The sequence below is a fragment of the Tyto alba genome, unplaced genomic scaffold (genome assembly GCF_018691265.1).
Source record: "Tyto alba isolate M040663 unplaced genomic scaffold, T.alba_DEE_v4.0 Super-Scaffold_46, whole genome shotgun sequence".
Classification (NCBI taxonomy): domain Eukaryota; kingdom Metazoa; phylum Chordata; class Aves; order Strigiformes; family Tytonidae; genus Tyto; species Tyto alba.
In genome coordinates, this window is record NW_024881322.1 from 13,116,573 (window position 1) to 13,137,639 (window position 21,067).

At 41.9% G+C, this 21,067-nt stretch overlaps 1 protein-coding gene across 10 annotated transcripts in view; it reads right to left on the reverse strand.

The window, feature by feature from the left end:
- AMPH (amphiphysin) overlaps positions 1–21,067 on the reverse strand; it is a 121,784-nt gene that overhangs the window by 7,015 nt on the left and 93,702 nt on the right. For 2 of the 10 annotated variants that reach the window (XM_042806401.1, XM_042806402.1), the window contains 8 exons: positions 18,947–18,970; positions 17,278–17,301; positions 15,198–16,988; positions 14,599–14,631; positions 13,160–13,210; positions 10,956–11,075; positions 4,410–4,466; positions 344–493 (listed from right to left, as the gene is read on the reverse strand). In XM_042806401.1, coding sequence (XP_042662335.1) covers positions 344–493; positions 4,410–4,466; positions 10,956–11,075; positions 13,160–13,210; positions 14,599–14,631; positions 15,198–16,988; positions 17,278–17,301; positions 18,947–18,970 — 2,250 coding nt within the window. The remainder of the gene's footprint in view (positions 1–343; positions 494–4,409; positions 4,467–10,955; positions 11,076–13,159; positions 13,211–14,598; positions 14,632–15,197; positions 16,989–17,277; positions 17,302–18,946; positions 18,971–21,067) is intronic. The other 8 variants (XM_042806408.1, XM_042806409.1, XM_042806405.1 and 5 more) reach the window with 7 other exon arrangements.

Below are 21,067 nucleotides of genomic sequence, written 5' to 3' on the forward strand. Positions count from 1 at the left end.
GCTCGTTTCCACAGAGGAGCACAGAGAGACAACAGCCGGAGGGGGAGCCCAAACAATACCTTGGACAGGCTGCTCCTGGTTCCAGCACAGGAGCCAGCAGACCATCAAGTCCCATCTCGACAAGCCCAGGGGAGCACAGGGGCACAAAGGCAGGCACAACCCAAATTAAGGACTCAGAAGAAAGGATACCCTGTGTGGACCCCTTCCAGGGCTATCCCAGGAGAGCCTCAGCCTTGCTACTGGTTGGAGCTGGGGGCACAGAGCTGCGGCAGCCCTGCCTCTCTCGGGCTGCCAAATCTGTCCCGATTCCCCTAACACACTCTCCTGTGCACCCACATGTTACCTGAGACACATCAGCCTCCTTTTCTTCCCCCTGAGGTTTGTCACCTTCAGCAACACCCTCCTGCTCAGTGGTAGCAGCGCCGTCACCAGCTCCTGCTGCCACAGCCACGCTGTCTTCTGCTGCCACAGCCCCCTCGGTGACAGGCACCACCTACAAAAATGGGAAGGAGGGACCTTTCAGGTTCAGATATCTGCTGGAGAGACGATGGACCAGCCTCTGCTCTGTGACCTCCCTGGGTGGTGCCAACCCACGGCCTTGGTTTCACCGGGGCTCCTCCTGATTTGTGGGGGAGAGCAGCGCTGGGGCCAAGCTTCAAGCTGTATTGTGGAAGAACTTCACCACAGGTTTCTGCTGAGGAGGAGGAGATTGCAAGCTGTTCAGGGGTCCACAGGACCCAGCTAGTGGAGTCTGTTCTCTCCAGCTGCTATCACCTACCTCCAGACCTGGGCTGGTTTCAAAAATATTGCCTTAATTACGCATTCCTTTCTAATAGAGAGACCTGCAAATTGGGCTCAGCAGAAGCAAATGTATTCTACAGCTGGATCAAGATCTGAAATCTTCAGATTCCATCAGATATCAGAAAAAATATAACTGTAAAGATCTAGCTTGGTCAGTATGAAAAGAAGAAATATACATAAAAGCCCACTCAGTTTGGATATAATTGAACCATTTGTGATCAGCCCATGTTGAAGAGTTAATGCATGTTTTGTTCCAGTTCTTGAAAGGTGGATAGAAAAGTACCTACTGAATCCTTCATCTAGCAAAGACTGTTGTAATTTATGTTATCATCCTGCCATTTGTATTGGTATATACTGGTATTTGCTTACAGTAGCATATTGGATATATACTTACAGTGGATTAATCTTAAGGGTCAAATGGTGGAAGGTAAATGACAAAATTCATTCTGTTAATCCAATTAACTTCAACATGGATTTTTAAATAATGTACAGGAGATAGCACCAGGATAAAGTAAAAACACTGAAAAAACCTGTTTTCTCTGTACCAATGTCAAGGTAGAGTTAGCAGAAATAGCTCTGCTCCTCAGCTAACAGCCTGGTGCTCTTTATTTACCAAGTTTGATCCTTCCCTCATGGATGAGGCTAACACTGCTACCTGAACTCAACCTGAACTACCTGAAATTGTTCATGCGAACTCTTCAGGCATTGTTTTTTTAGCAATACCTAATATTCAGCACTAATCCTATTCGCTGCTATTAATTGATGTGATTAAGAAATTCTTCTGGAGTCCCTGAAGTCAGAAAATACTATAGGGTTTTGTAGAAACCACAGGCAATGCTTTAGTTTAAATTGAAAATGCTGCTGACGAATGCCCTGTCATAAAAAGAAGTAACATCAAAAGACATGGGCAGATGTTGACACCTCCTCTGACTTGTAAGGCATGCAAGCCTGCCACTCTTAGTATTACCAGTTTTATCAGCCTTGACCCAAGAAGTTATTCAAATGAATGATGAGTGAAAAAGCCCTGGAAGAGGCTAGTAGGAAAGAGAGGGAACAGATTGCATATCAGATTGATTTTATACCATGCACTTTTAAACAGCATGCTGCAGAAATTGATCTTGCTGTCTGTTGTGATTAGCATCAACAGTTCTTTTCTATTTATTGGATTTGTATAGCCCATTTTATTTCACTAAGGAGGAGAATTCTAATTTACAGGAATCAGCTCTCAAATGCCCCACAATGAAAGGGTGACGCTCTCACAGCCTGCAGCCATGAGTCACTGAATGTATACCACAGCTCACAACTGCGTAATCATTTGTTCTTGTGCCTTAGAGTACAAAAACAATGCAAGCCAGGCAATTAAAAAAAGCTTTTACAAAAATGCATGTGAGGTAGCACAGAATGAACATCACTATCAACCTCAAATATATTTGGTTAGTACAGAAAATAAAATAAAAAGAGGCAGGCTCATCCCACTGAATTCATGCCCAGCTATGGTGAACCACATATGTGTAGCTATCATTACCTGTACTACCTTACTTAATTTTGAAAACCAGTCCTACAAATCTCCTTTCCATAGGTCATCAATAATATTAGACAGCCTAATAATAATCCGAATTAGCTATCTCTAGCTGTATTATTGAAATGTGGACAGCTGTCCCATTATACCAACCGTACAGGGGACAAAGAAAGGGTCATCCAGTATAATGAGTGCTGCCATTGAAGAACACTCGACTGTTTCAATCGCAGCAGGAGTGAATGCTTCTTCACCCAGGATGCAGCCGACTCAGAGGGCTGCACTCTCCTCTCGTTATCATCGCTGTCAGCTCCACCCAACGCCGCCGCTGCCAGCAGCAAGACCAAGCCAAGGGAGAGCAGGAGGAGGAGGAGGAGGAGGAGGAGGAGGAAGGGTACTGAGCCTGCTGCCGGGGCTCCGCCAGAGGAGCTCCCTGAGCTCTGCCGGTTTTCCAGAGCTGAAGATCTCACCCCATGGCTGGATTTAGAAAGGGACTGGGTAATTTTTGTGACAATTGGTTATAACTGCAGCTAAGCTAGCTAACCTAACATCAAGAGGAACTAATCATCATGCTTTAGGGAATACATCAATTGCTTGCGAAGTCTTGGAAGACTTCTGGAGTAGTACTGAAGAATGTGTTATGCAAGTTACAGTATCGAAGGGACCACCCTCCACTGGAGGGCAGATATCAGCTTAGCAAATCGCTTGATCTCTTATGGGAGCTCTTCTGCATACAGTAATACTGCTACTTTAAACAGAACACAGGGTTAAACTCACCAGATGAGAGACCTCAACTTTATAAGGTCAAGTGTTATGAGAAAAAGGAAGAAATATTTCAAAGGCTTAGCCTTGGTGCTCACAGGCCAGTGAGGAATGTCTTGCACGTTTCCTCTTGGACCAGACTTGCTGGAAGTCAATGCTAGAGAAGCAACACAACGCTCTCTTGCCTGGTGCCAGCACCAGGCTGGGATTGATCCTGCCCTGTACTTTCTTGCTAGTGTAATTCCACTGATTTCTACGCAGGTGTGGCAGTGCTGGTGAGGAGTACAGCACCAGTGAGTTCCAAACTCACTTTCCAGTGACACTGGGATCCCCTGGAGACACAGATCTATGTTCAACTCTAGCAGAGCTAATGCTGTTTTACAGCAGAATAAAAAACCCAGGCTTGGACAGCTGGACTTACCATACTCTGAAACCAAAGTGAATGGAGACAAGTTCATGATCCCTTTATATACATTGTGGCACCAGAATGAATAGCAACAAAAAGGAGGCTGTCAGCACCTCCAGATACAAATCCTAAGTGATTAATAACTAGGAGTTACAATCTCTTCCTCAGTCCCTACTTCTATCCCTGCATTTAATATGTACCCATTCCTCCTGTGCTGCCCTCTGTGCACGTTTGAACACATTACAGTTTCACTTTAGCATAGAAGGATTCAAGGTTAGTAGTTTTAACACCTCTGAAGAAAGATAAGCAAAATACAGTCATTTGAGTGCACACACGCACAGCTTAAAGTATGTCACTGAGTTTTTCAGTTGCTTTGTAATTTGATTATAACTGTACCTAACTTGATGCTGGACTTGTGCTTTAGCAAACAAACTCATAACATGATTATCTTCAAATATTTGTTTTAGTTTAGGGCATACTGTGCTAGGAAAAATAAATTATTAATCAAAGTTTTTTCTTTCTATAAAGATGTTTGCAAGAAGGCTAGGGAAACACATTTATGGAAAGTATAAAAGCTACTGGGAATCTATGCAACATATTTTCAAATGTCAATAGAAACAGCATTATGCCTCCTTCTACCATGTAGCTACTCTGTTTGCTGCCCTGAGATATTTATCAGTCTATACTGCTGCAACAGGCAGTTTCTAAGGCAGGTCCTGCATTGAATGAGGTGCTCTTGTCTTAGAATATATACTGCAGAGATAGATATATCTGTGCAGTGTAAGAGTAGATACCGCAGCTAGGTCACAGTTGCATCATATTGACCCACATACTGATGACATGCAAATGAGAAATACATTTTTTGGCACGATTCTCTTGAATATATTAAAGCACAACCACACTCTTGAGGCTGTTCATATGTACCTCGCTTTCTTTCTCAGCAATTCCAGCTGTCTCCTTATCCCCTGTCTCGACACTGTCCTGTATAAAGAGGAAATATGGTCATCATCTTACTCATGCTGATGCAATGGCTGCAGAGAAATTAGTATTAATCAGGCTTAATGGAAGCATGGCATGTATGGGATGCAATGAAATGGATGGCTGGAACTAAATGGGATGGTATATAGCAAGCAGAAAGATTACTGCTGCCACATATAATCAGCAATAAAAGTAGTTATAGGTTAAAACCCAAGAAATAAAACCTTTTATATATGTCATCATCATCACCCTGTAAGTACTAATGACAATTTATTTTATTATCAGTATTCTCATAATAGCATCAGCTTTGAAGAATTTTTCAGTAAGCAACAACCCACGACACTGATGACCTCGCAGTTTCCAGCAAGCTCAAACTTCTCCCCCCCAAGACTCAAACTGTTCCCATTACAACCTGCTGCTGCCTCTGCAACTCACCAGGGTTTCAAGGGAAACTTTCTAAAACGCTTACTTCTTCCACTCATGTTGGACTACAACTCACGTAAAGGGGCAGCTCAAAAGAGGTGGGTCACAAAGTTGATCATTTTTTTGCAGAATCACCTTTCTCTAGGTCCATATTCAGTGGTACATGCAGCAGGTGCCTGACATTTAAAAAATTAGACTTGTGTCAGTGGTTTTCCAAATCTGACACCCATTTAGGTGTTCAAGGGATTGAATGCAGCAAAAGGTAATGGGCTCTCCCCTAATAGTACTTTATACAAATGCCATCTAACATTAGGTCCTTTTCTACAGAAGGTCAACAGTTAAAATTGCTAAAATTCAAGCCTAGTTTAGAACACTTGGAAGTGCTTTTTTTTCTGTTCAAGTTTGACTCCCTGCAGCCCCAGGCTATTTCTAAAGACACTCAGTTTAGGAAAAAAAAGTTCAAGCCCTGTATGGAAATCTATTTTGCTCATAAATTTTGAGGCTGCTTTGCAAACACAGCCAGGTCAGATTTTCCAAAAGAGTTGTAAGGGTGAAGACAAATTATGCAAACCTAGGTGAGGGCATGGCAAATTGGACTGTCCAGTTTAGCAGTCAGAAATTCGCAGGCCTCAAGCACTCAGGCTCCCCCTGACTGCCTTCACATGCCCACAACCGTCACTCCAAAATTCCAACAAGTTTCAGCTGAAATGGTTGCATGCTTCTTTTTTAATAAAATGATGCTGATTTCTATCCAAACTTCATATCACTCATGTTTTTTCTAATCTCATCTACTAGTATTGCCTGCAGTCACCTCATAAGCCCCAACCAAGTCCAGATGCCAGGGCAAGGCAGCTGCTGACAGTGGTGTTACCATAGAAACCTCTCACAGCTTTATCCCATTAAAATTACTGTGTTACATAACCATTTTTTTTTAATGATTAATTTTTTTTTCAAGCTGCCAAGCCTCTGCCATGGAGTCCTCAATTTTCTTGTAAGCTTGAGAAGACTGTAAAGGGTCTTAAGTAAAAAAACAAGTATCAACAGCAAAATATAATTATTTCTTACTCTAGCGATGCACACATGCACACAGCCACCCACAGAAGTCTCACTTTTTTTTTTACTGCAGTGATGTACACAAATGTTTCTGTTGCCTGTAAAAGGTTTATGTTCAACTGCAACTTGGTAGATAGATGCCTTCCCTACTTTTACTATTAAAGAGTGCTGAATTTCTGCCATTAGCTGCATTAGCTGCAGTCAATTTGCCTTCAGAAATGAGCATCATCCTGCACTTTGTATTCAGGAACATGCCAGACCCCCGCCCTTCTCTTAATAATATCCTGGCAGTATTCTCTGGTAAGAATCCCATCAGCCTAGCTTTGGGCCTCTTTGTGGAAGAATCTAATATATACATTTACATGTTTTTAAATGAGGACTGTTTTCCAGGCTAACTGCAAGCACAGTTTTGGTGGGAAAGGGGAAAGTAAGGAGACCTCCCTTCGCTTCCCAAAGCTTGAGACTTCCCAAAAATAAATTGATTATTGTGCACTAGTCAAATTAGTAGCATTTTGCTTTCATTTTTTTGATTAGCTGGAAGCTGGGATTTTGTGGATGGCAGGGCTTGAGAAGAGAGGCACAGAAGCACGAACTGCACCATTTTTAGGGCATGGAAGCCTAGTGAAAAGGATGACTGAAATAACATCTGAGTAAAGTAACACCCTGGTTCCATAAACAGAGAAAAATCTGCTTCTGCAGACTTCAACAGAATGACAGTATTTTACATCAGTTCTCTCCCATATATTAGAGCCATATATTTTTAATGGCCTCATGCTCCAACTTTGCACCTGCACTTAGCTTCACACAGGTGACCGCTCTTCTGCATCCAACCACTGTATTGCTCTCTCAAATAACACGCTGTGCCATTTGGGCACCGTGAATTGTACCTGCAGTGGGATTCAACCATAATTAGCTACCCTCAGAGCTGCAGGCTGCTTCCTGGCCTCTGCTGTACTCGCTCAGTGTCTGCAAAGAACTTATCAGGAGGTAGGTTCATATGTGCTTACGCACAGCTTTGAAAACCGCAGTATTTAGCAGGGTGTCTGACTGCTTTAATGGGAGAACAGGCGGGCATCAGGCCCAAAGCCCTGAAAGGCTCTTTCCAAACTAATGAGCGTAACGGAAGTGAAAAAGCTGATTTCTCAGCAGTGCTCTCAACCCCAAGCGCTGTCTCACATGCAGGAGAAGAAGAAAGGGAGATAACAAGATTTCATAAGCTTTCACTTAATTATAATGTTCTCACGTCATCTTTGTTTGAATGTGAAAAATTGATGTGGTGAGAGGGGTAGTATCATTTGAAAAAGAAATAAATCAGTGGTTAATGCGTTATACCCTTTAGTCTGTATCCTTTGCATTTTACAGCTGCCTTTGGAGATGCTATGGGAATAGGGAAACAACTGTTTTCAGTGTGCAGAAGCCCGTGCAAGGGCTTTTTATGATGGTTAACGTTGCTTTTGTTGGTGTATATGGTCATTCTGTCCCTTTAATTACCAAACATTTTATCCCCTCCCCCAAAAGGATCAACTGCTGACAGCTACTAATATAAACTTTAAGACCTGAAGGACCAAGACAAAAACATGTAATGAGATCCCAGGCAGCAATTCCGATGAGCTCTTGTAATGAAGTCTAGGCAATTTTGTTCAGGCAGACTGTGAAACAGCGAGTAACTGAATCCAAAACTCCCTGAGCAGCAAGTGGTACCCTGTCTCACGGACCATTCTCTCCCTAACTTAAATGAAAACCCTACCAGTAAATTTACTGTGAAGCTCCTACAATGAAGAATGCATGCCATAAATCTTCTGGGTTACTGGGATGTGACAGGAAACTTATCACAGAAAAATTAAACTGATTAGTGGCTGTCACTCCAAACTGGAAGCTCCCAAACTTGATAAAAGATTCCCAATAAGAAAGTATCTATCCATACTTTATAACTCCACTTTTAAAGTAAACTGTCACTCATAAAGCAAGCGAATGCAGAATTGCTGTCGAGAGATGACATGTTTTCATCTTTTGCAACTCAGTGTACTTTTCGTTAGCTTTGATCATAGTTGTCATTAATCCTAATCTTCAAAACCCTTCTCTGCAAGTCCTGGAAAGCCCTTCCTGAAATAACAACCCCTCGGAGCCAAATGCAGAATGACTCCCATTCAGACATTTTTAAAATCAACAGTCTTAGCTTATTTTCCCAAATTAGCAAGGACAACTTCATATTGAAAAAGCAACCAAAAAACAAGCACAGACCTAATCTAAACTGTTTAACTTCTATTTAATGCCTACAGTGTTCCTCCTGGATTGCTCTTAAACTGCCTGGCTCTCACACTATTTCTCTGCCCCGGCCCCAACAGCTCTGCAGTCCCATGCCTTGGCTAGAGGCACTGCCAACAGGCCATGGACCCAGGACTCCTCACGCACAGTCAGGCAGCAAAACGGATCATCTGCAAAGGTTGTGCCAGCCGACGAGCGGATGCGTGGTGCTGCAGCCACAGCCTGTTGTTTAATTAGCACTTCAGACATGCAAGAGGCTTCAGAGCACTGCTTTGTCTTAGCCTGAGACAAAAGGAGCCAGCTTCCTTTTAGAAAAATGGTGAGCTTCTTTTACAGTATTTTTTTTCATTAAATCCTTACAGACAAACAAAATAAAACCATCAGAAACAACCCTTCCAGCTTCATTAATACCTGCTCTTCCACATTATTCCCTGCCATTCACTCATGGGAAGAGAGCTCCAGACCAGTGACTGATTTCCCATCCCTCCTCTCTCCACCTTCCCTCCCTCCTTCTTTATTCCAAACTATCAGATTTACTCTGACTAGATGTGAGGCGTTCTGGACAAGAGTTTGACAAAACAATGTGCCTCAGACAGGCAATTTTATTCTTTGCCTTACTATAGAGTTGACAAGTTATTACTGTGATTTATATCAACTGAAAAGAAAACACACAGGAGGGGGAGAGCCTGTTCTCCACAAACCGTGGTGCTTTCTTTGTTTGGTTATGTTATTGGAAGGGGATGATCATGAAGTCACTTGCTCCAGTGTGTACCATGGAACCTAACAAAAGTGAGTTAAAAAAAAAAAAAAGAAGTAAATACTCAAAATTCGTGCAAGTGTAATCAGAATTAAACCCTAAACATAGTCTGGGGAACATACTGGGACTGCTTCCCTCCATAGCTGCAATTCTGCTAGGAGACCATGGTGGACTGGAAGGGTTGTAGAGAGACAGGCATTATCTTCCCTTTCCCCCCAAGTCCTCCCAAACAGCCCACCCAGCACTGTCCCCCTTTCCTTCTACAATAAATTATTTTTCCTCTCTTAGGAAGATGGGAACAAGGGAAGAATGAATTAGGCAGGTACTACAGCTAAAGTTCAACCTGCCTCTCTGTATCACTTGTGCAGGATGCCACTACTTAATCCCATGTTACAGACAGCTGGAACCACCCAAACTCACTAATTAATCTGAAAGAAGGTCCTTAAGAAATTACATTTGTACTCCAGAGCCTTGCACACCAACACTGGTACTTCCTTTCTGCTGAAGACAGTTTGCTCAGTATCACCTGTGGCTTTTGCCAGTTGATAACCAGCCTGTCTCTGGTGGGTAGAGCCAGTGGGCCTAATGCTATCCCCCTAAGTTAATAGCACTACCTGACCTGGAATCATTGACAAATGGCACCAGTAGGCTCGTAGTGTCTGAGCCATTGCCATTAATAAAAATGTTAAACAAGATCAGTTCCAGAGACGGACTCCTGAGACGCTACAGTAGCTGCGGATCTGACAAGTCTTCAGTGCATGCTCTGTGCTGCCACACCTGCAGGTGCCAGCTACTTCCACTTTTTCAAGTAATTTGAATTTTGAGGCTAATTTGAATCTACAGCAGCTTAATATTGCTTCCCATGTGGCACTGTATCAAATGTTTACTGAAAACCACCTAATTTTATGATGCATTGGGTACCACCATCCCTACTTAGCAGACGAAGATACACAGGGACTCACGCACGGCCAAGAGCGGTTCAGTAAGCTGAACCTTGTCCTTCTGGGAACACTTATGGCACCAAACTGCTCCATGGTCAAAAAGCACAGCTATACAGCTTCCACAGGCTCTCTCGCAGAGGGACAGACCCACAAAACAACCCCTTTTTTTGTGCAGTTTTTCACTGGTAATCTGCATATTCTAACAGTGACAAACACTCATTAGAGACTTTGAATATGCTATTGTCTCGAGGAAAGCATGAAAACTGTCAGCCTAGAAAAACAGATGCATTTTTCCTCCAGGGTTTCTTAGCCTGTGGGTATTACCCATCACCAAGACCTTCTGACAGTAGTATGTAGAAGAGGAACCTCAGTCGGATAAAAAGGATATTCCTGAGACACCTTTTATAAAAAGGGGTGCTAGGCAGCAGAAAAATCCCATGCCTACCATCTCAGACCACGTCTTAATTTGTAGTGGTATCAGTTGGCCTGCTTTGTTCTTCTTGCAAAGCTGTCATGTCTTCTCCTCTCACTGTTTCCTGAATGCTGACATGTAAAAATCTCCAAACTGGTGCTTGGAGTTCCCTCTTCATCTCACATCTGGCTTCTAAAACCATGAGCCTTGTAGACATATATATTACAATCATGCTTTTCCGGTATTTTCATGCTCTAGCAAGGACCATACAAGATGTACATTGTCTTAGTGCTTATAGCTCAGCTTGAAATGAAATGAGAAAACTGCTAATAAGGTCATTTAAAAATGCCATCAACTCTTTCCCTTTCTGAAGTTCATCTGGAATCAAACAATCTGTGAAACCACGATCACCCGGCTGAACTTCAGTGTAAAATGCCAAACATAAAAGGAGTGACATTTTAGGGCTGGAAGGAGGATGTGTGCTGGAGAGGCATGCTGTGACACAGCCGAGAGCTGGGGAAACCAGCCACGGATGGACGGTGACGATGGAAAAGATGGCTGAAATGCGGCAGGCACACTGACCATGACAAAAGGTGGCTCGGATGAGGCCCGGGAGGTGGCATGGGGGACAAATCACTCACCGCTGCCTGCTCTGCTGGCTCGGCAGGCTCAGCAGGGATGGCCTCCTTTTCTGCAACGGCAGCAGCAGCAGGGGCTTCCTCGACCTTGGGTTCCCCAGGTGGAGCTTCTTCAGCCTCGGTCTTTCGTTTTATTGATTTTTAAGTAGACAGTGGAAAAAATGTTGAGGAGCACATGATAGTGGGGAGGGGGGAAGGGAATGGGAACTGTGCCTGGCACAGTGCTGCTTCAGGCTCAATCTTGCTGGGCTTTGCCAGGGAGAGGACGGCAGTGCTTGGCCTTACAGCATCTAAAGGGCATTTTCATCTTCAAGGTTCTATATGCAAACTGATCCACTCCTACATTCCTCCCTCGCAAGGAGAGAAAGCATCAGCTTTCTGAGTTACAGAAAGGGGCAATGGAAATGGGGGGAAGGCACTCAGTTTGCTCAGAATTGCTCCAGAAACTGATGGCAAGGCCAGGAGTTGAAACTGGCAATCCTGTGTACCAAACCTGGGCTTCAAATATGAGTTTTTAAGATTAGTCCCTATTTCCTAGTTCTTTCTGTTCTTAGACAATATAGTCCCTTCTCCAGTGAAGGTAAGAAGCAATTAGCAGAGACTCCAAACAGTCTTTATATGCACAAGGGCAAACACTGATTGCTTGAATTCTGGCACTGTGAAAATCATCCCTGATTTCTTATTAAAATACATTTCCTCTTGAGCTCTCAATCACCTACAAGGCATTAATTTATCAACCCACTATTGGGATTTCCCTTTTAAATTCTGGCCTAAGCTTGTTTTTCAGCAAGAGGTTCTAGCAAATATCACCAGTCCTGCCACACGTTCAGTCCCGTGGCAAAACAGCTCACAGCAAAAGTGTGATCTCCAATGAGGACATCACTTTGCAAATACACGCGCATACAAGGGGAGAGCTGCAAGCTGTGCTCAGCATATTCCATTTATAAGATGGCTGACTCAACCAGATAAAATAACCCCAGTAGATTAATTTGCCATGAACAAAATGCTCAGCATAATATGAAGCTCAAAAGCTATTTAGCTGCATTGCAGTTGATAACAGGCAGTTGGCTAGAAGGTCTCCTGTGATGAAGAGACGGCTTCCACGAAATTCTTGAAGATACTGAAATCTTGTCCTCCCTGATATTTTTCAGAAACAACTCCATAGCCTCACTTCTTTTCTCATGTATTCCTTAAACAGACTGATTTTTAATGAAGTACAGAGAAGTCTGCGTAAGCAAGACCTCCAGGATTTGGCAGAGCAAAAAGAAACATTCATTATATTATACCACGCTGTGCAGAAATCCCTCTGTGTAGTGTATTAATGACAGCTCTAGGGAATTTCACAAGGAAGAAATAGGACTGAAATGAGAAACACAAAGTAGATTTATCCCAGGTAAGACGACTAATGAGTTTCCTGAGGTTTAACGCTGGAATAGAATTTCAGGCTTAAAATCACAGGTAACATGTAATAATGCATGTTGATGTGCTTCAAGTCATTTGTTGACAAGCAGTCTTCAGACTAGTTAACACATTTCAGCTACAAGTAAAAATACTCTCACCATATTCAGTAACAATTATCAACACAAGCACCACCAGAGGCATTATACAAAAGCCACATTAAATAATATTGAGTATTGCTCTGCTGCTATTAAGTAGCTATAGCACTCACCCAGCAATGCTGCTATTGCATATTCTTACTCCAGGCTAACTAACGACTGTAAGAGAAATTAAGAAACTGCCCAAGTATGATCACTTACAAAAAGACCCTCCGCTCCTTAGAAGTAAACTGTGCCTACTATTAATATGTGGAGGGTGGATACAACTCCAGCAATGCTGGGGAAATTTAAACAGTCATCATGTACTATCACCTGCTTGCTGTACACTGGACCTATATAGTACTTGCAAATGCAATGAATTATTTCTTAAATGCAATAAATGAACAAACTGTTCAACTACACCTTTGAAAAGTAAACATATCCTAGAATATCCTGGTTTTCTTTTCATTTTCGCTGTGCTATCCTTGTGAAAGACTGTCTCAGTGAGTAAAGATTTACAACTACAATGGTATCGCCCACCAACTCTTCCAGGTTAAGGTTTTGTGATTTAGAGATGGAAAATACAAAAAAGGAGAAAATATCTTTGCACAAAGGAAAAATGGTGCCATTTTTTATAAGGTACTTAAAAAGGAAGCAAAAGGCACCACTTACCAAAGGCTCTGTCACATTCTCATTTGATTGCACTGTAAATGCAGAGGTATCCTAGATAAAGAAAGAAAAAACAATGATGCAAAAATATTTGAGACAGGATGTTTGCAGGTGTCTGTCAAAGACCTGATTTTTCAATGGTTTATCCAGGTAAAGACATAAGTAAATTCACATAGAATTATAGGTATTAATAGTAATTACTAGTTAAGCACTATTAATATTAAAGACATACTTTTTTCAATTATATATTCTATTCTTCTAAACCATGAAATGTTATTAAAGGCAGTGAAAATCCCTTCATTAAATACATGCAAATTGCAAGGACTTTGTTTCAGGCACAACGCACTTCTAAGTTGTGAAACTTGGAATCTTTTTTGCAGACTACACGTGCCCGTGCCTGGGGAGCACACTAGCTCTGAACTACTTTTGCATCCTCCTGATTCTGGACTTTTATTTGAAAAGTAACTATAGTAATTATGGATACAAAATTTTACCTGCATTAAGAAGGTACAAAAATGGAGATGTTTTCCAACATCTTACTCATTCAGATCCAATAAATTTGCAGAATACTGATGGGCCAAATCCTTTTCCTACTGCAGTGGGGGCATCAATTTTTTATTTCCTCAGAGCAAACATTTTGCCTTAATTATTAGAGGTGGTAGCCTTGTGCTTTGCCGCTTCCTTCCGGATCCTTTACTAATTTAAACATCCTGGAGCAGAACAGTTAAGTACTGAAGGACTCATTTCCACCGCTGTATAAGATCAGCCTTTTTGGGTGCTTTTAAAAAATGGTGTACAGGGTGTGCTGTGGATGAGCCAGACTCTAAAGGGATGCTGGAAATTAATGAAGCCCCGGGTTAGCCACCTGAAATTTGGGATCTTGGCACAGCCCTGGAATTTGAAAGCATAGACGTGGTATCTTCATGTAGTGTATCTCTGTGATGCTTAACACAGAGTCTCACTATCAGCCCAGCAGCAAACAAACAATATAGGTTTAACTTTCAGATTAAAATATACCTTAAATGAAAATAAAGATGCAGAAACAAATAAAACCAATTTTATATATAAACACACAGTCACTGAAAGTATGTGAAACTGAGGAAAACACACTTTATAGGATTTTGGGATTGTGAGAAACATCCACAAAAGAGCACAATAAAAAAAGCTAAACCAGTCCTTTTACGAGGAAAAAATCAGTCCCACTAAGGTGGTTGGATTTTTGCTATTTAATTCAGTAAGGCCAAGGTTACCAAGAATATTAGCATCATTCTAGTAACATCTAGGAATAATTTCGTCCAAACAGACAAGGTTTAGATTTCAGTCGGTATGACACTGTTGTGCAGCTCATCTGTAGAACAGATTTCCCCAAATTGTACACCAGTCCTAATCCCTTCCTAACAGCACAGAAAAAAAAAATATTTCAAAACATGTTTATTTCTTACCTGTGCAAATCCATTAAATGCTGTGCTGGATGCCTAAGTAGAAGTGAAGATCAGAACAAATTATTATTTGTTTACTAAGTCAGAACATGAGTCAAAACATTTTTATTTGCAATATAAAAATGTAGGTCAGACATTTAAAAAAAAAAAACTGAAAAAAATAATAAAATGAAGGGTAAAGCAGCAAGAAATCTGATGACAGTGCTATTTGGTAACAGGTATCACAGGCTTAAAGAAAAAAAACAAAACAAAACAAAACAAAAAAGTAGAGAAACTTCAGTATTTTTATAAAATAATAATAAAAAAAAGACTAGTTGCATTAGAAGTTATACATATAAAACACAAAACCTGCGAGACACAATGTGCCTTCACAGTTCAAAGCTTCATTCACCATTTTGAAGCACATTTTTGTCAGCCTGCTTCATTACACGGCTGAAGGGCACCACACTATGAACAGTTGCACGGCAATTTCTCAAAAAAAGAATAGCACAGGCTTAGGAGGGGCAGTGGGAAACACACAAATGGATTGTTTTTAAACGACAAGGTTATGCATAGCCTAAGGAACTCTTTGTCTAGACTAGGCTACACACTGGGGTAGGTACCTCTTCTTTATCAGCCTCAATTTCCTGGTACAACAATCCATATCTCCGGTTAGCAATTTCATCTTCAGATAAATCTGAGTTGTTGGTCTCATTGTCTTTAGGACTAGTTGAACTCTCGGTGCTAGCATTTCTGGAATTTCCCATTTGAAACAGAGCCAAGGGTCTAGCTATCTCCTTGCTCAGTCCAAGATTGCTAAGGCCTGCCTGCTCCCCAGGCAAGCCTTGTTTTACTGGTGCCTCCTGACTTTTGTTGCTTATGCTCACACCTACTTCAACCCAGCTATTATCAGTCCCTCCTAGGTCTTGCGTAGACCACTTATCACTAACGCCTAACCAAACATTTTCCAGGTTACCTTCCTCTGAGTCTTGCTGCTTGGGGAAAAAGGGCCAATTATCCAGTCCATTGGCTTGACCATCTGACAGATTAGAGAAACCCCAGGAATCATTAGTAACTGTTGGATCCCAGTTTGCCAGCCAGAATTCTGTTTCCAAGGCTTCAGGAACACCACTGCTACTCGAACACTCTTCAGTGGCTGCTGCTGCTGCCCTACCTGTCACTTGGTCTTCTGCGTTACGTGGGCAAGGATTATCACAGCTTGTGCTAGCAGCATCAGCTGCCTCGGGCAGCAATGCCCACGCTTCTCCAGCAGCAGCTTGACCTTCAGCAGCGGCACTACCATTTGGGAGGAGGCTGATGCTATTGTCTTCAGTTCCTTTACCAGACTCTTCTGCACTGAATAATTCAGCATCACACAGAACGTTTCCAGTATCTGTAGGGTCCCTTTCTGTGTGGCCAGTTACTTCTAGGTCAACACATGCTGTCGTGTTTATGCACTCCACAGATGTACTCTCTCCAGTACCACTGTCAGTTTGGCCTAAGCTACCCTCAAATGTCCTTTCACAGCCCTGATCCTCGATACCAAAGACTTTCTCAGGTTCAGCAGCAGTGCTTTCTATAGTTCTACAGTTGCCCACTACTATTTTGTCCCCACCTTCCAGCCCTGTGCTCAACAATGGTATTTCTCCACCTGTCTCCTCAATGATACTGACCCATTTGAATTCTTCTTCCCTAGGGCTTTTTAGGTTAGCACCACTAGCTCTCCCAGCATCCCCATCACTGTCTTCCAACTCATGTAAATTTTCTACCTCTGTGCTGGCTAAAATGTCAAGATCTGATTTTGTTAAACCCTTATGAAGTTCTGCCTCACTGTTTCCTCTGGTTTCGCAACCTTGCTCTTCCAGGTTCTGTGTACCTTCTATCTCCAGGTAGTTAATAGCTCTGGTCTCTACCTTTTCACTTGGCTTGACACCTGCCCACTCGTCTTCCTCCTGCTCTTCCTCTGCCTTTTGCACATCACATGGTTGGGGTTCATCCAACAAGCTATCAGTTCCCAGGGTGGGTGTCTCAAAAGCGGTTATGTTCTCTAAAGGCTGATGGGTCACCACATCTTCCCATGGGACATTTTTGGCATCCAACCGGTCCTCCAGTGAAGTCCTCCAGGTTTCGTTTATAGAAGCTGACCCTGGTGCAGCATCCTCCTCCTCTCCTACAGCAGGCCAAACACTAGCAGGCAGAGTACCCGTGGATTCACTTGAGGTTTTCTCTGCCCCAGGGAAAAGCAAAGAACCGCCTGCAGTAACTTCCTGGCTGACACTGGGTGTGCTAACATCTAGGCCCCAGTTGAGTGAACCTAGATCAGTTTGAGATCTGTTATTATCTTCTGATGACCCACTGTCTGGGGTTTCCTCCATGACCAGGTTACACAGGGAAAGACTTTTTGAAGAATCAGGCTTTAAGCAGACAGAAAAGCAAAGAAAAAACACAAGATGAAAAAGATAAAGGAAGACTTGATGAGAAAACACAAAATTTATATTTTACTAGAGCGATTTTAATTGAAAAATGAAAGTAATTAAATTAAGGCGTTTAAGGAAAAGCTATGTGGTTTGCAACATTTGGAGGCAATAGATTGCAATGTAAAAGAGCAGCACTGATACACAAAACCAGGAAACTATATATTACACCACAGTGATTAAAGCATGTCTCTAAAGTGGTTGCAATTCTGGGGGGAGGTTTGCTTACCGGTTGCACCAGTTCGCTGCTTGTCTGTATAGAAGAAAATCATACATATAAACCACAGAAATGAAGACGTGATATACTTTGTTACAGCAGCAGTTAGTTAATTAGCAGTTCTCTAACCAGCAGCAGTTACCAAATCAGCGCGGGGAAGGAGCAGTGGGTCCCCTCTTGCCACTCTACCAAAGACTAATCCCAGGCCCTGAATTTAAGCCACGCTTCCAGCCTCTGCATTACATTATGGAAGAAGTTCTACATGTATGTTGAATATTTATCATTCCTTGCTCTCCACTGCGAGCCACTGACATTTTTATCGCAGGGACCTTATTACTTCTCAATGGAAAAGAGGGGTTGCTCTGAGAGTCAGCAACCAAGGAAGGAAACAACGCAAGTGGCAGTGGGGCTTACTTGTGTTTTACTCTTTAAGGCATCACTGCATCACTCAGGCAGTGCGGACGGCTCTCAACAGGCAGCTCCAATTCTCCATCACCCTGTGCCATGCAGGGGCATTTACATCCACACAGAGTAAGGCATCAGGTCACAAAGCCTGCTGTCTGCGCTGCCACTTGGAACAGACACAAATGCTACATGGAAGATCAACTACTCTGCACTCAACTTCTTATGAGAAACTCAGTAAAAGGTTGAGTATCCTTAATTTCAAACATTTAGCTGTGAAGCTCACTGCACTTTTTTTTTTTTTTTAAACTAGAGCAAAGAGGAAAATAATTATAATACACAAGACATATATAATATTAACAAGCTATAAATAAAACTGTGTGAAAGGAAGACATTGATAAAGCTATTTAAGTTTAAAGCAATAAATTCAAAACATTTCTGGGTTATTTTAGCTGGTCTAGATATTAGCAGCCTTGAAATTTTGGCTAGCCTGACATACGTGACTGTTTTTTCAGGTTTTATTTAACCTTTCACAATGGAAAGAGATGAGCATTAATATACGTCACGTATGTCACGTGTTCACAAACAGTGCTGCAAATCCGAGTGCATGAGAAGCAAACGCAGATTTCTGTGCTGGCTGAAGCTGCAAAAGGTCAAAAATGAGCATAACAGGCTCCACGTCAAGTCAACCGAGCAATCTCCATGACATAAAGTCAAAAGAAAGCTCACAAAAATTAGTTGTCTTCTTCCCGCAGATCATTGTATCTGATTTGGCACCAGGAGGAAGAAGACGAATTCATGTAGTTTCCTAAAGTAGCAGCTTCTTTTGTGAATAACTCCAGTTCACTGTATGTCTACAAAGTTAAGTTTTCTCTTCACTCCTGAATTTTGAGAAAATGTTTGTCCATTGAGTTAAAGTCCTGAGGAACTACACCTTCAGATAATTAAAACAGGTGACTAGCATCCATTCCTACCCTCTAATATCTGTAATTCAGGGATGAGAATAAAAGCAACACCACACACTTAGCTGTAATGATAGTGAATCTTATTAGCCTAGATTTCTGACATCATTTAGGTTTTGTAGGCCAAGCAAGAGAGATTACTTTTTTGTTGTTGGTTTTAAAAGATCCCCAGTGGCTTCATATACTTGAAAGTGTTTGTCATGGTCTGTAAATTCTTTATCTTGGCTTTTGGTAAAAGCACTGTAAATCTGGGTTTAGGGTATTAAAATCAGAGGCACAGAAATATCCCAATTCACAGTGATAAATGTCAGGCTTACCGTCCATAGATCCCATGGCAATGTCTGAAAAAAGGAGTGGAAAAAAGAGACTCTTAGAAAAATAGTGTATGTTCAACATGCTACATAACTGTGTGCATTAACTAACAAGAGAGAGCTTATTTATATGCATATTTATAATATGTGTTTATTTTATATATTAGCACGTGAGGGGTGGGTGGGGGGTGGGTGTGGGTGTGGATACCTGGCTGCATAAGATACTTTTTGGTTAAATAGAACAGGCAGTACGCGATGGCTTGTTGTATTTCCCACTTCAAAGCAGTTGCTGCTTTCCAGCAAACTCACACCGCCGTGTGCTCGAGCAACAGCCGGATTCTGAGCTGGTGACTGAATGGCTTTCGACAGGCAGAGGAGTCTCTGCAAGGCGTAAGCTTTAAAGAGCTTGCATAGGTCAGGTTTTTCAACCAGTTAAAGAATGACACAGCCATCCACTGAGAACAAGTGGGTTTTCTCATAACTCTGACACCAGGAAGGAAAGTAGCATGCTTTTGGGGAAAGAAATCAATCAAGTTGACCAATGTTTTCATTTTCTTGTCCAGTCTGTTAAATAATAAATGTTAGTGACCTCTCAGCAGAAAAGCTGAATAGACAGATGAAAGAAAAGCAGCAGACTTCATGTCAAATATTAATAGCCCACCACACGAGAAGGAGCTCTGCTGGTTGGTTCCAGCAGCTGTCTGAAGTGCTTCAAAACATATCCACTATATTCACACCTAGGTTAAAGCCCATGAAAAACAAAATCAAAAGACATTCAGAAAGTAAAATGTAAAACTGTTCCTGAAATATTTGCAAATGTTAAATGTGACATCCAACATTTTCCTGAGAGAAAGGATTGATGTATTTAGCTTCTTTTTTTGCCTGCTTCTTATTTTATAAAAAGACAGAATGTCTCTCTGAACAACTTCTTTCACAAACAAGAGACACAGTAATAACTCACTACTCAGATTTACAGCAAGTCAACAGCCATTTCTCAATCAGTTTAACTTGGTTTAAGTCCAGGTACCTGCTTCTTCTGTGGATGTAATTCACAAGTGCACCTGCTTACTCTGCTGTAACATTATTAGCTGAACATTCAAGCTTTAAGGAAAAATGACAGGTCTGTTCTTATAGAGCTAACTGGTACAAACCCAAGATGTCCTGCTGACTTCCATGGAAGAAGAGATTGCACATTTTTCATTTTTTAATTTTCTTTTCATTGCTCATGAGACTTTGAGCATGAGGGGGAAGGAAGAAACTGAAGGAAAGGTGAGACAGACCACAGCTAGCAAATGGAGGCAAGGGCCATGCACGCTCAGAAAAGCCACTACTGAAGCAGCCACAGAAACAGAAAATCAGGTTATAAAGGGCAGACCAGGGCTCACTTACTGTGGTCTGAACACCCGGGCAGAGTACTGGAGGGAGGTAATTAATTAGATGATCAATGGGGAAGACATGCCAGCCCTCCTGAGGCATCATGGCACAGAAGACTACTCCTGTCTTCACGTCAGTACTTCAGCAGTTTGCTGAGAGGAAAATATCTGCGACTGAGGCAAAAACTATACACATACAGAAATACCACTTAAGGCTCTCTTCTTAATCTCCCTGCAATGCAGCACAGGGCTCTCCAAAGACTGCAGCCACAGGTTTCATTCTGTCTATGCTGCCATAGCAATAGCCCTGTCACATCCAGTGAGACCAAGACCCAGACTGCAGAGCTGTCTTCCCTTCTTCTAGAAACGCTATGCTCTGACTCATCCACGTGCTGTTGTGGATGTGGACCAGCCTTTCTCATATACCTATACTGGGAGGAAAGGTGAAAGGAGAAGAGAAACTGAAGGTGCTCAGTGAATGCTTCCTATGCACCTAGATGAAAACTTACAATGCACTTTTCTACATGGAATTATATTCTGTATTTCATGTTACAGTTGGATTTAAACCAACTCTTTTTCACTAAACTAATAAGCTCTTCTACAATCTGTACAATATGATGTCAGGTCAAACATGCTCTGTCACAAAAGTTAAATGTCTTTAATTTAATGATCTCACTGCTCTAACCAGCATTACTACAAGATAAGCTGAAAGTGTAGAGTTAGCAAAGCCACAGCTACAGTTTTCTGTCACTAC